The sequence below is a fragment of the Pectinophora gossypiella genome, chromosome 11 (genome assembly GCF_024362695.1).
Source record: "Pectinophora gossypiella chromosome 11, ilPecGoss1.1, whole genome shotgun sequence".
Taxonomy (NCBI): Eukaryota; Metazoa; Arthropoda; class Insecta; order Lepidoptera; family Gelechiidae; genus Pectinophora; species Pectinophora gossypiella.
In genome coordinates, this window is record NC_065414.1 from 2,759,848 (window position 1) to 2,774,426 (window position 14,579).

The window sequence follows — 14,579 nt, forward strand, 5'->3', positions numbered from 1 at the left end:
TGTAATGTTGTGATTGAGGGTGGATGCAAAAATCCAGTTGTTTTGGCTTGGATTGGGAGGTGAGGTGATGCAGTGCTCGATGGCGTGGAAGAGGTGAATTGGCTGTTAACAACCTACTTGGGAATGAACAGAACAGTTTGTTGTTTAAAACTATTCACGAAGACTCTATCAGGTCTTATCTCGCGGTGATATTGCACACACTCTTCTTCTTCTGAAGTGGATTACCAATCTCAGCAACTTGGTAACAGGGACTGTACACACTAGTATAGGTGCGTAAACGCCAAGCGGGCGTAATTTATCACGTCCGCGAGGATAATTATATGAGATATGGAGCAGCAATATTGGTCTGTGATTGAGTGTGCAAGAATCCAGCTGTTTCAGCTTAGATTGGGAGGTGATGCAGTGGCCGATAGCGCAGAATAGGTGAAATTGGCTGTAAAGAACAGACTTGGAAAGAAATTGCACGGTTATTTTTGACCCCGACGACCCGATTACTCTAGCCATAGATGCAGCCAATCAATTCGCGAGAACAAACACTTCAGACCCCGATACCGACCCTCTAAGACCTCTAAGAGTACACATATATGCGTCATCATCACCAATTTAAGAGCCACGCTCTTGTCGATGTAGCATTTTCCATGCTACTTTTTAGGGACAAATAGAGCAGTGGTTTCTCACTTGCCTTCCGCCCCGCAGTACTCTATCTGTGTGATGTCGCCCAGAATAGTCTATTACATTATGCATACTAAGATCACACTTATTTCCCGTTGGGGTAGGCAGACTCCACGGAGTTCCACTTACTACGATCCTGACCCACCACTTTCGCTAAATACAAGAGTACACATTAAAAAAACATACCTAGTTTACTGAATAACCTTGAGCCCCTGTCGTCGATTTTTCGCATGACCAGACGGGTCAGATTGGGAGTCTATTTACTGTGGCACATTGAATTATTCAACGCTAACCAACAGTCTGTCCAGTGACTTTAAAATAAGTAATTTAGCAATTCAATTAGTTGAGAGTTTTGTACGAAAAATCCTCAGCGTTTAATTCGTTGTTGGGTTACTTCTGCTTTGACGTCGTTTGTGCTAAACAGGGACACTTAAGTATGGCTTGTTGTCGTATACGATCCTCACGACATTATTTACTCTAGCCACAGCCGGCTAATCAGCTCGCGACAACAAACACTTCAGGACCCCGATACCGGCCCTAACGGCGTGGTCGTGTATTTCCCTCATTCAGCGCGTAAAAATCCCACTAGGATCGATTATACTTCTTTCAAATATAATCCTCTTACACGACGCCCTGAGCCGAGGTTCGCACCCAACTGGACACCCTCAGGCCTGTTGTGTCAAATTTAGTACTGGGTGTTATCTCTCAGCGCTCCGCACTTGTCCGGTCAAGTAATTGAATTTAGAGAAGTAGTTGTTACTATTATTTCTGACATGGGAAGCCTTTTTATTTGTCAAGATAAAAAGTTTTTTGTAATTGCAGGTTAATCAAGAACAACTACTGTTAATACGATGCTCTCTCTGCTCTCTGCTCTCTGCCCATCCCATTAGGGATAACGAGCATGAGTTTCGGCACGTATGTATGTATAAAGCTAACTATAATTTAAATGACCTTGAAGGTTGATACCCTTCTCTCATAGTAATTTATCTGCAAAAACAGCTCCTAGCATCAGGAAGGGGTAGAATTTGATTAGGGTTCGCCACAGACTATCCACAATAGATACTGAATAGGTACCAAAAAATAGTTAAGTAAAGAACGCATTACATAACCTACACATTTGAACTACAAATCACCGTTTTACACTTTGAAAAATAAACAGATAATTTAGTTCTTTCTGTTGAAGAGGGAGCAATATACTGCAATACACAATACTTTGTTGCGCAAATATACGACACAGGAACACATTTTTTTACATGAATTAAGACTAACATGTCTATTGCAAGGTTTTTTTTGAAGAAAATCACATCAAAAAGGCGCTTACGTTGTTTTCACTATAAAGCCACTATGTCAGATACGACTACAGACAAAACCGTTAAAATGTATTTACACAAGAGTATTTTTGAGATTCTTTTTTGATTAGATTTTTTTTTATTTTGGGTTTCTTTTTGAGATTTTTTGAGTCGATATAATGTGAATAAAAATTGGATTGAAATTTTTGAACATGACGCTGTATCTATAGGAACTGATCTGTGGAATCAACTAGAGCATCATTAGCATGTAACATTTTCAGTTAACGTAGTGTAAAAAACTTTATAATATTGTCATCCTGTCACAACCAGCACTCTAAAGGCTTCGGCACATCAAAAGCAGGAGCAGGGCGGTTAAAAAGGCCACATTGAGCCAATTCATACAAATAAGGGTACCGTTTTTCCTTTTAAAGTTCGGAACCCTAAAAAGCAAATATTGCTATTTGATATTTATTGATGTCGCGCACTTACTTTTATACGCGCAAGTGTCAAATTGCAATATTGCTTTTTAGATAAATTGTTTCGTGTGGCCTTTTAGAACCCTAGGTCAGATGCAGCGCGGGGCAGTCAAATGCGAGTCCGCGTTACAATCGCGTCCAGGCGGGTTTGCATGACAACCGCGCCGCGCGCGGCGCGAATTATATTGAGCGCTTCGACCAATAGCCGTTTGACGTCCATCTACGTAGATAGCATTCGTATCGTTTATTGATGCAATTTCTCGATATAATTTGCGCCGCCGCGGTTGTCATGCAGACCCGGCTGTTGTCATATTTAATGAGGACAAAAACTATAAACTCAAATGTAGGCGGCAGCACTGTTGAGTGACGAAACTTAACGTTGTTTTACGAAGGGTTTTAAGGTTTATATTTGACGTGTATACATACTTACTGACAGCAAATTTTCAGCCAATTTTATATGAAAATCAAGAAAAAAGTTCAGCCAATTTGATATGAAGATCTAGGATGTGATAAGTGATGAGCCCATCGCCAGTCTATCATGGACCGAGTTCCTTTGTCGGTTTTAACGACATGGCCGGCGCACCGAGACGGGCCGACGCGCTCAGTACAGCATAGAAGCTTTTCTGTTCTAGAAAAAATAAAAAAAAAATGCTCACAAATGTCTCTTTATTCACTTTCACTTTCCTTGCACCGACTGTAATTGGAATACCATTGTATTTAAGTCTATAAATTATGTAATACAAACTGGATTTAAAAAAAAATATCAGGAAAACGTGAAACAGTAGGACTAGCCCTGTGCTGGGAGGTTTTCTGGCCACGTCTTTCCCTCATCGTTACAGATTCCGATGTGGTAGTAGTTTTATAGCTAGTTACATAATATGTAACTTATTTCTTTTTTCACGTTCAAAAAGCGCTAACTTTGTAAGCCAATTTTGAAAAATATTTTTTTTTTTTGCTAAAATGTGTGGAAAATAAAACACACCGTTGATTTTGTCTTTATTTGAAATATTAGAACTTAATCTAAGATACTTTTAACATTCAACAGCTACCGCTCTTACATTTAACTTCGAAGACAGAGTTTGGACAGCGATTCGTTGGCTCCATTTACTTTATATTTTTTGTAGTGTTATAAATTCTCCATGACTTTAAAACATCTCTTGAAGTTAGATCAAGTTATCTATACTTATAATAAATCTGTAGAGAGGTCAATTCTGTACATTAAATATTTTTTCAAAATAACTATCAGGGGGTGATAAGTGGTCGATACTGATGCCAAAAATGCAATCAGTAAAATTTTTGTCTGTCTGTCTGTCTGTCTGTCTGTCTGTCTGTCTGTCTGTCTGTCTGTCTGTATGTTCCTTATAGAAACAAAAACTACTAGACGGATTTTAATGAAACTTGGTACAATTATTCTTCACACTCCTGGACAGGTTATAGTATACCTTTCATCACGCTACAATCAATAGGAGCAGAGTAGTGAAGGGAAATTCTTTTGTATGAAAAATCTAAACCACTCAAGTTAGACGTTTGAAATTTGGCATGCAGGTACCTTAGATACCGTAGAGGTGCACTAAGAAAGGAATTTCCGAAATTCCTACGGGAACGGGAATTAGCGGGAAAATCCTTTTGTATGAAAAATCTAAACCACTCAAGTTAGACGTTTGAAATTTGGCACGCAGGTACCTTAGATACCGTAGAGGTACACTAAGAAAGGAATTCCCGAAATTCTCACGGGAACGGGAATGCGGGAAAATCCTTTTGTATGAAAAATCTAAACCACTCAAGTTAGACGTTTGAAATTTGGCATGCAGATACCTTAGGTACCGTAGAGGTGCACTAAGAAAGGAATTCCCGAAATTCCCACGAGAACGGGAATTAGCGGGAAAATCCTTTTGTATGAAAAATCTAAACCACTCAAGTTAGACGTTTGAAATTTGTCATGCAGGTACCTTAGGTACCGTAAAGGTGCATTAAGAAAGGAATTCCCGAAATTTCCACGAGAACGGGAATTAGCGGGAAAATCCTTTTGTATGAAAAATCTAAACCATTCAAGTTAGATGTTTGAAATTTGTCATGCAGGTACCTTAGATACCGTAGAGGTGTACTAAGAAAGGAATTCCCGAAATTCTCACGGGAACGGGAATTAGCGGGAAAATCCTTTTGTATGAAAAATCTAAACCACTCAAGTTAGACGTTTGAAATTTGGCATGCAGGTACCATAGGTACCGTAGAGGTGCACTAAGAAAGGAATTCCCAAAATTCTCACGGGAACGGGAATTAGCGGGAAAATCCTTTTGTATGAAAAATCTAAACCATTCAAGTTAGATGTTTGAAATTTGTCATGCAGGTACCTTAGATACCGTAGAGGTGTACTAAGAAAGGAATTTCAATTCCCACGGGAACGGGAATTAGCGGGAAAATCCTTTTGTATGAAAAATCTAAACCACTCAAGCTAGACGTTTGAAATTTGGCATGCAGGTACCTTAGATACCGTAGAGGTGTACTAAGAAAGGAATTTCAATTCCCACGGGAACGGGAATTAGCGGGAAAATCCTTTTGTATGAAAAATCTAAACCACTCAAGCTAGACGTTTGAAATTTGGCATGCAGGTACCATAGGTACCGTAGAGGTGCACTAAGAAAGGAATTCCCAAATTTCTCACGGGAACGGGAATTAGCGGGAAAATCCTTTTGTATGAAAAATCTAAACCACTCAAGTTAGACGTTTGAAATTTGGCATGCAGGTACTTTAGTAAACTTAAAGCTTAGTTGCAACAGGATATTACAAAATTCCCACGGGAACGGTAGTTAGCGGGAAAAAACATTTGTATGAAAAAATCGAAACCGCGTAAGATAGAAGATGTTTTCAATTCAATTAAATTAAATTATTTATTGCATTCCATGTAGTACAATGGGGTGTTACATAGGCATAGGAACTAAAACATGGACCCTGTAGGGCACAGCAACGTTGAAGGGAAGAGAGGAAGTGTGTATTAAAATGAAAACTCAATGAACAATCAATTAAAAAAAATCAATTCAATCAATTGATTCAATCTAGCATGCATGCATACCTTAGTAAATATAAAGTTTATTTTTGGCTGTATTTTGAAAAATGGGAGTTATTGGGAAAAAAATTGTACTTATGAAAAAATCTAAACTGCATAAGTATGCACTCCCACACACACAAAGATCTCTCTCTTATATAACACGCCACGCGGACGAAGTCGCGGGCAAAAGCTAGTGAACAAATAATCTGTTATATCTACTAGTATGGAAATATTAAAACAGTCTTAGCTATTCATGACTGTAATTGTCCCTATCGTCGTCGGGTTCCGACTAAGAACTGGGGGGTTAAAAAGGCCATTTCGAAGCAATTCATCTAAAAAACCAATATTGCAAAGTAATTGCGCAATGCAAACAAATGACAAATAGCAATCAATATTGCTGTGTTGGATGAATTGTTTTAATGTGGCCGTTTTAACCCGCGTTTTCATAAAACATTTTTAAACGTGATGTTTTATAAACTACCTACTCCCTTTTACGAAATAGGCAGAAAATCAGAAAGTATTTAATATTTCCATTGTCAAGATAGTATCACCTTAACACAAAAAATTACCTTTTTCAATAGACTACAACACGCTTTAGCCTTTAGCAGTCTTGGCACCCGATACACGGCGATATAAATTCGCCCCCAACTCGTGTGGCGTCACCTTTGTCTATGGAGTTTATCGCTATGGAGCCACGCAGCCAAGAAACGTGTTTGAACCAACACAACAAGCCAAAGTTTGCACATCGATAACAGTCAATAACCACATGTTGTATATAGACAGTCAAATACAACAGTAAAGACGTGTTGCTTTCTAGCAGAATTATAATAATCATTATTTATATTTTATGAAAGCGGAATATCCCTCACTGATTAATCACAAAATCTCAGAAACTACAAATGCTAGGAGTGCCAAATTTTGCATAGTGGTTTCTTTTAGCACGTAAGTGCTCACTAAGTCGGGAATTTGAGAAATTCAACCCCCAAAGGGTTAAAGAAGGGATTCAAAGTTTGTATGAACTTTTTTTTAAAGCAAGAATCATGATGCGGGTGAAGTCGTCGGTAGTCTAGTATTATATATTAATGACTTTACTAAACATGCACAGTTTTGTGATGTAGTTTACTGTAGATTTGGCGCGGATGGAATTCAGCACCTGGGATGTAATTTAGCTTATCGGTAACGGCTCTCCTGGCGCACTGATATAATGCTTGGATCTGTAACGTAAGGTCGTATACAGAAAGAAAGCTGGAAACTTATAAGCGCTTACCGGCGCTTGACAGCGCTGGTCCGTTCTACACAAAGGAGAGCAGGTTTGTCGCAATTGTTTATTAATTTTTCAATGGCAGCGCCCAGCGCTGACCAGCGCGCGAGTTGAAGCTTGTCGGCACCGTTCAGTGCTTATCGGCGCGCATTCATATATTTTCCTGCGCGGGTCACCAGCGCTTGAAAGCGCTGGTAAGAGCTTATAAGTTTCCAGCTTTCTTTCTGCATACGGACTTACATTACAGGCAAATGCTCGCGGTGAGGGAGCACCTTAATACTTAATTAAACAGTGTAATTTCTACTAGAAAGCACACAAGAGTTAATTATACATTATAATGAAGAATATGATTACGACCTACAAGTTACATTAAATCTAACACAGCCATATTTTATGTAATGAAAACTCTTACGTTAATTACTAATTTAAATGGAAGTTCGCGTCTTATTGTTTGAGCTCTGTTCTTGTCAATTTAGGTATACATCCATTATTGTTAGTATCAAACGTAGACATTACGATTAATAAGTATTTATTTTTTTCGTTTAGATCTTCTGAAATCACCTGTCAAATGGGATCAATCAATACATAATAATATTTTAAAACGTTACTATGGTTAAAATTAATCAAAAAGGTGTTACTTAAAAAAAATCTACACCGTGTGCGTTGTTCGAATTTTAATTTCATGTTTAATTAGAAAAAAGGTATAGATAGATAAGTTAATAAAAAAGTCTAAACTAGCCAGCACAGCACCGCTATACAGAGTGCGATAAGTGCGAGAGAAAGAGAAGATACTATTCGTCACACGAAAGAGCGAAACAACACGCTTCTAAATACGAAATGCTTAAAAAGTTGGCACTCAGCGGGATTGTGCTTAGCTAGCAAAGTGGTACTAGAAATTCGAAAACGGATTTCTGAAAACGGGACCAAATAGTTTTTTCTCGATCTTACACACTAAGTTACACTAAAATACAAAATCACAGCCATATTTTGGCTATAATGTGACCAACACTAAACACTAAACTATTTGGCTCATATATCTACCTACATCAAAAGCTGATTTAGCTAATGCAACTTCAAACCTGTTGATATTGTAATAAATAAGATTTATTGAATCTTAACACTAAAGTCTCGGCTATAACACGGTTTTGTGACGTAATCGCAAGAATTATTGATATAATGCAGCTACAAAATATTAAGATAACAAATATTCGACTTGAAATACCACAGACCGAACCTATTCATTCTATTGTTAAACCAGACCAAAATTCTTAAACATCATACGCTCTATATGCTAGCATAAAGTAACAAAACAAAAACAAACCTTCTCTATTCTGTGCCAGTGTTTATAATTCTATATAAAACTGATAATTCTGACAGCGTGTACGGAACTTCTTCTATCGTGTGGGTTGTAAAGTGGAGTACTAACCTCGTCAACCCTGGTGTCAGGGTTACTATTGAGCCGCCAACGGCCCCTGACATGGCTCATGTAACGACTACTTACTTCAATCAGTAAGTAGTAACCGGGAGCAAGGGCTTAATGTGCCTTCCGACGGATAATCTTACTTCCGGACAATCAGGTGATCAGCCTGTAATGTCCTAACCAAACTAGGGACCACAAAGTAATTTTTGTGATATGTCCCCACCGAGAATCGAACCCAGGACCTCCGGATCGTGAGCCCAACGCTCAACCACTGGACCACGCAGCATGTACGGTGCGGAAGCATTTTGATTCACAATTTGAACACATGAAGTAAGTAAATAATTGTTGATAAGTATTAAAGTTATGTTGAAACCAATTTACAATATTTCATCCTTGCTGTAAATGAGAACCTATATAATTTTACACTCCAGTGTCAATGTCTTTACATATTATTGGTAAAGTGAATTATCCATTTTCATTGTATTCTTACCAAAATAAACCTGATATTTTACATCTAGATTCCCGTTAATTAACTGCAGCAACTTTCGACATTTCGACAATATTTAATCAATCAGACATTAAATAAATACAGGTTTAATGCAAACGAATTTTAATTATACGATCAAATTCAATTTTAAATAATTTGCCTATGAAATATAATTGGCAGTTTTACGATAATTTTGACACTTGTTAATTGGGTCAGCCTTAAAAAAATTCATTCCGTTGCTTCCGTTACATGGAACAGACAATTTATTCTCATATCTCAATATATCCTCATATAACCCCCTTTACCTGTATAGGGCTGGTTTTCCTTCGCGGATTGGAGACAGGCAGTCGCTTCTGTAAAAATCCGGACCTGTCATATCTTCAGGTTAGGTAAGCGGATCCCGTGAAAACGATGTACATAATAATCTTGTTTTAGTTTTACGCGGTTATTACCATAATTAAAACACATAACAACGCGTTCTTACCGCGTTTAAATCAGGGATATGACTGTCATCCCGTTCTAAAACTTCATATGCTCAAAACATGTTTATTAAACGTGCTTGTAAATTGTACAACATGAATAAGAAACTTCAAAATGTTGATATATTTTGTAACTCTTTAAACTCAGTAAAAAAAGCCTTCAAGGCCATATAATGCTTTAGGATAGTCTGTACTTGTTTATTTAGTCTATATTACGTTTCTTTTTTATTGTCTTTTTGAATGTTTTTTTTTATTATTATTAATTCTCTTTAAAGGGATGATTCCAACTAATTACAACGATTACTTACGTCAAGATATTCAGTAATCTGCATCTTTAATGTTTATCTTTGACCTTGGAATCATCCATATTGTTTGTTCTTTAATCTTTTGTTATTGAATGTTTATTATTTTTTATTAAAGTAAACTACCCTAGATAAATTAAAATGGAAGTAGTAAGTAATTTAAGTTACAGGCCACATTGTTGTTAATTATAATTAATTAAGGAAACTATAGGTCTAAACTAATTACCATAATGTAATACTTTCATGTAAATGACCGTTTGTTTCTTAATATACATAAAAAAATAAAAATCCGTGATCATGGCACTTGCAACAGTGTCGAAATATCGGGAGTCTCATATCCCTGATTTAAACGCGGTAAGAACCCGTAATTATGTGTTTTAATTATGATGTACATATCCCCAAATATGTATAGTAAAAAACTACTGCAAAATGTATGCTGCCATTCAATCTTAGATCTTTCCTTGGAACAAACAATAAGAAGAAGAGAAGACAATATGAGAAGACAATAAGAATATAAATATAAGATTTGTCCATAGTTTTCACATTGAGAAAATGAATCAAATATCACGATTCGCAAAAAATCGATCGTTGTAAATATCAATATACAGTTATTTTCAATTACCATTTCAAGCACAATTCAGGACTGATCTCCCCATTCAGCTGTTTTCTTCTAATAAAAAAACATTCGAAAAATCTTTCATCCTTGGTGTTACATTATTGCTTATCCATCAGACCATGCCTTACTTTCAAACTTTAGGAATCCCCACTGTCTACAGGCAGGAACTGTTGCTGAGCCACCGAAGACAAAATCATGTCGATAGGTTTAGTGTCGTCATAAAGTGATGGTGCTTCGCAGAGGATGGCGAAAGTGCCAACGATGGAAGCGATGGTGAAGATCCAGAGGAAGAGTCGATCCAGCACCATTGCAACGAAGCCCCAATCTTGATCCTCCTGTTTGAAAAGAAAAAGGGAAATGTTCAGAAGTGACTATCAAAACAACACATAATATAATGTTACCGTAGGGATAGATATGTAAACGGCAACTCTCCGCTCCCCACCAGGGGCTGAGCTAGGTTTACCTCACCCCCTTCGGTCTTACTTTAGTCTTCAATAGCATGAGCGTCAGACGTCACACACACAGATGCGCGTGTACGATAACGTCAAGGATTTTTGTATGAAGTGTTTAGGGTGTGCTGTGGCATTGATTAAACCGACGCGTTACTTACTAGTTTATACTTATACATAAAATGCCTTTTTCCTATTGGGGTAGGCAGAGACCACCAGACCAGAGGTCACAGGTTGCTTTTTCATACAAGTTCCAAAGTAATTACGTTTTGACTTTTGTATAAAGTAACTGATTTAACTAATTGGAAACTAGCATATTCAATTCCAATACCACGTAAAACTTTTCTTACAATACAATACAAAAATTCTTTTCTTTTTTTAAAATTATGGATAACAACATAACAGCAAGCTTTATTCATCATCAAACTTTAAGGTTGTTGTTAGCAATTCGTAATATTTGTCTCATTAAGAGTGCTAAATTGTTAATCAAAATTAGAAGACAATATTTATTCTGCTGGCTTTGCACCTTGGCACGTGAGTAAATATAAGCAAACTCTCAAGTAAAAGTTAATAATATATACATATTTGGATGTGCAAATTAAGCCTTTTCATTTGAAACCCAACTCAATACAATTGACTTTTTTTACTTACGGTATAATTTGTCAAAAAAATAATTTGACATGGTTTCAAAGTGTATACATATTAGTACGCGTCACGGCGTCCGTAGTCCAGTGGTTTGAGCGTTGGGCTTACGATCCGTTCAACTCCCGGTGGGGACATATCAAAAAAGTCTCTTTATGATATCTAGTTTGGTTAGGGCATTAAAGTAAGATGATCCGTGCATCGGAAGGCACGTTAAGCTGTTATTTCTTACTGATGTAAGTAAGTAGTCGTTACGTGAGCCGTACCAGGGCCCTTTGGCGGCTGAATAGTAACCATGACACCAGGGTTGATGGGGTTGGTAATCCACCTTAAAACCCACACGATAGAAGAAGAACCGTACACGCTGTCAGAATTATTAGTTTTATTTAGAATTATAATCAATGGCCCCGATTCCTGCATACACCTCCTAATTTTTACTTTAAGTTGTCCTGTCATTTTCTTATCCGCCGAAAAGGAAAAGGACGGATGATTGACAGCTTTTAATTTTAGGAAGAACGAGTAAATGAATAAATAACCCTGGCGAATTAAATGACCGTACACCATGATATTAAATTCCGAAGTCCGATGTTAATTCGATGTTGAAATTATAAATCAGTATATCGGTTTTTATAATTTAACATAATCAGCGAATGTATGGAAATTACCTGCTTAACTGGATTCAGTAATTAAATAAAGTAACGGCAGCGGTTAGTTGATTGAGCGGTCATGATTACGCTTTTCCGAATTGTGGTATATCTATGATGTTTTTCTGTCATGTCAGATGTCAATCGAATTTTGTTTCTGTATCTCAATAAAGACAGGGAGGAGTGGAAGAAGGGAAGAGAAGCCTTTGCCCTGCAGTGTGGCATTGAGGGCTATTAATAATAATGATCTCAATAAAAATGCAAGATTTCAACTACTCTAAAAACAATGTTTGAGCGTTAGAGACCCGGAGGTCCCGGGCTCGAGTCCCGGTGGGGAATATCACAAAATTACTCTGTGATTTCTGCTTTGATTACGACGTTACAGGCTGATCACCTGATAGTCCGAAAGTAAGATGATCCGTCTTCGGATAGCACGTTAAGCCGTTGGTCTCGGTTACTATTTACTGATGTAAGTTAGTAATCGTTACATGAGTCATGTCAGGGGCCTTTGGCGGCTAACCCTGACACCAGGCTTGATGGGGCTGGTATTCCACCTCACAACCCACACAATAAGAAGAAAAGCTCACGACTATATCCCAATGGGTTGGTCTAAAGTACAACTCATTGAGCTTGAAAATGCGCAAGTTTTAAAGTGTTACACTTTTTACTTACAGCATTAAACTCATCCTGTCTCTGCATGTGGTGTTGAATGAACATGACGTTATGGATCGCCTTCTCCAGCTCGAAGGGATACTTCTTGCGAGGAGCCACGTCGCTGAGAGAGTCATCAAGCCCAGACATGACTGATGGGAGGCCGTTGTAGCCAGCTCCTAAGCTGCCCAAAGCTCCTACCAGACCGCTAAATCTGTTGAAGGAGAACCGGATTGGAGATTCATACACGCAGATACAATGGTGCTAGTGTTAAAAATAGATGTCACAACCTTAGCCTATTTTTAGTTTGGTAGCTCTTAACAGCCTCCGTGGTGTAGTGGCTAGCGCTTTTGGCTCACGATTTGGAAGTCCGGGTTGGTTTCCCGATGGGGACATTGTAGAAACCACATTGTGAGTCTGTCCTTTGTTGGTAAGAACATTGCAGGCATGAATTTCCTAATTGTCCGAAAAAGTAAGATGATTCCTTGCATCGGAGAGTACGTTAAGCCGTTGGTCCCGGCTATTAGCCATTAAAAACACCTTCATCAGCCCGCAGTGGAGCAGCGTGGTGGAGTGTGCTCCGTACTCCTCCAGTTGAAGGAAGCTTGTGCCCAGCAGTGGGACGTATATAGGCTATTTATGTTTATATATAAGATGGTGGTTGCCCGAATCGGCACTATTATGATTATGACACAAACTCACTCCCGAGATATCAAGTGATGGGTAGAACTACAAAGTATTAGAAGAAAACTTGCGTGCCTTGCAGCCACCTTAAGACGCAATACTTTTGCCGACGTTTATGACCTTAGAATGATAATCAGTTTAACGCCTTCTAAAGATCATATTTCTTCTAAAAGTAAGTTCTTAGTAAGTTGTAGATGGTTCGTCAGGAAGCTAAACACGAAAATGAAGTGAAATTGTCTGACAGAGTAGCTTTTTTCTTCTCTTTACCGTACCGAAATCGTCTTTGTAGTCTTTACAGTACGGGCTACTTACCGATTAGTAGCAGTAGTCGAATGCAGTCCGTTACACCCTCCAGGCAAATGATGACGTAAAGAATCAGGGCTCGAAGCATTCGAATTGGTCTGCTCAGCGGCCGCCAACGCATCTTTAAACTTATTCTTGTTCTTCATGCTTCTTCCTGCGATCTTCTGCGCCGCCAAGTCCCTCAGCAAATCCTTCGGAACTCTCATCAGCAACAATTTCGGTAGTTTCGTTATAAAAAACTTCCTCACCCAAGGCGCCATCTTATGCGTACTAGGTTTTCGATAGTGCACGTTTAATATTATGATGGTTATAACTACAGACAGTCCCACAAGTAACATGGTAAATAATAGGTATTTCCCCAAAAGGGGTAATGCTAAGGACGTCGAGGGTATGATTTCAGAAATGAGTAAGAAGAACATGGTCTGTGACAGCAAGATTGAAATGCTCAAAGCAATCTTTTCCCCAGAATCAGCTGGGAGATAAAACACAAGGACTGAGAGATATGATATTCCGACGCAGGGGACGATAAGGTTCACTGTGTAGAACAACGTCTTTCTTCTCAGCGTTATGTTGAAGAAAATGTCTGAAACAAAGGAATACCGTTATAGAAAAAGTGTTAGGGAATTATTGTTTTTAAAAGTATCTAGTGAGACTTTACGATTTTGTTCTTGAACTTAGTGGTTGGCGGTTATTTAAATACTCAACATAGTAATTAAGTTTGATATTTTCGATTACTGTACGTACGGTAGAGGTAGGAGTTCCTTTTTTGAGGATTTATTAGGTGCTAGATAGTCTTAAAGTCTCACTAGTAGGTCAATTCTCATTTTTTATCATTCCAATATTAAAAAGAAAGATATTCTTATAAGATCCTGTGGCTTGTAAGAATCCATTAGTTCCTTTTCTAACTTCTACAATGTCCTTAGGCAGTGAAAGTACTTTTTGTTACAGAAAATTCGGTAACAATAGGCCGACCAAAAATAAAGGGAAGGTACTTTAGTAAAAGAGCCTACACGTGTAAATTAACGATACAACTAATTCATTAGTCCTAAGACACTGCCACTAACTTTTAAAATAAACCGTACATTGTTGTTGTTAGACAAATTAGTTGCCTTTTGAAAAATAACGATAAGACAAGTTTATTTAAAAAAATCTGTGTAT

General features: G+C 37.9%; 1 protein-coding gene across 1 annotated transcript in view; it reads right to left on the reverse strand.

The window, feature by feature from the left end:
* Positions 1–8,925: 8,925 nt before the first annotated feature.
* LOC126370679 (acetylcholine receptor subunit alpha-like 2) overlaps positions 8,926–14,579 on the reverse strand; it is a 68,299-nt gene continuing 62,645 nt past the window's right edge. The window contains exons 6-9 of the mRNA XM_050015675.1: positions 13,431–14,004; positions 12,456–12,648; positions 10,177–10,383; positions 8,926–9,004 (exon numbers count right to left, since the gene is read on the reverse strand). Coding sequence (XP_049871632.1) covers positions 10,186–10,383; positions 12,456–12,648; positions 13,431–14,004 — 965 coding nt within the window. The 3' untranslated portion in view covers positions 8,926–9,004; positions 10,177–10,185. The remainder of the gene's footprint in view (positions 9,005–10,176; positions 10,384–12,455; positions 12,649–13,430; positions 14,005–14,579) is intronic.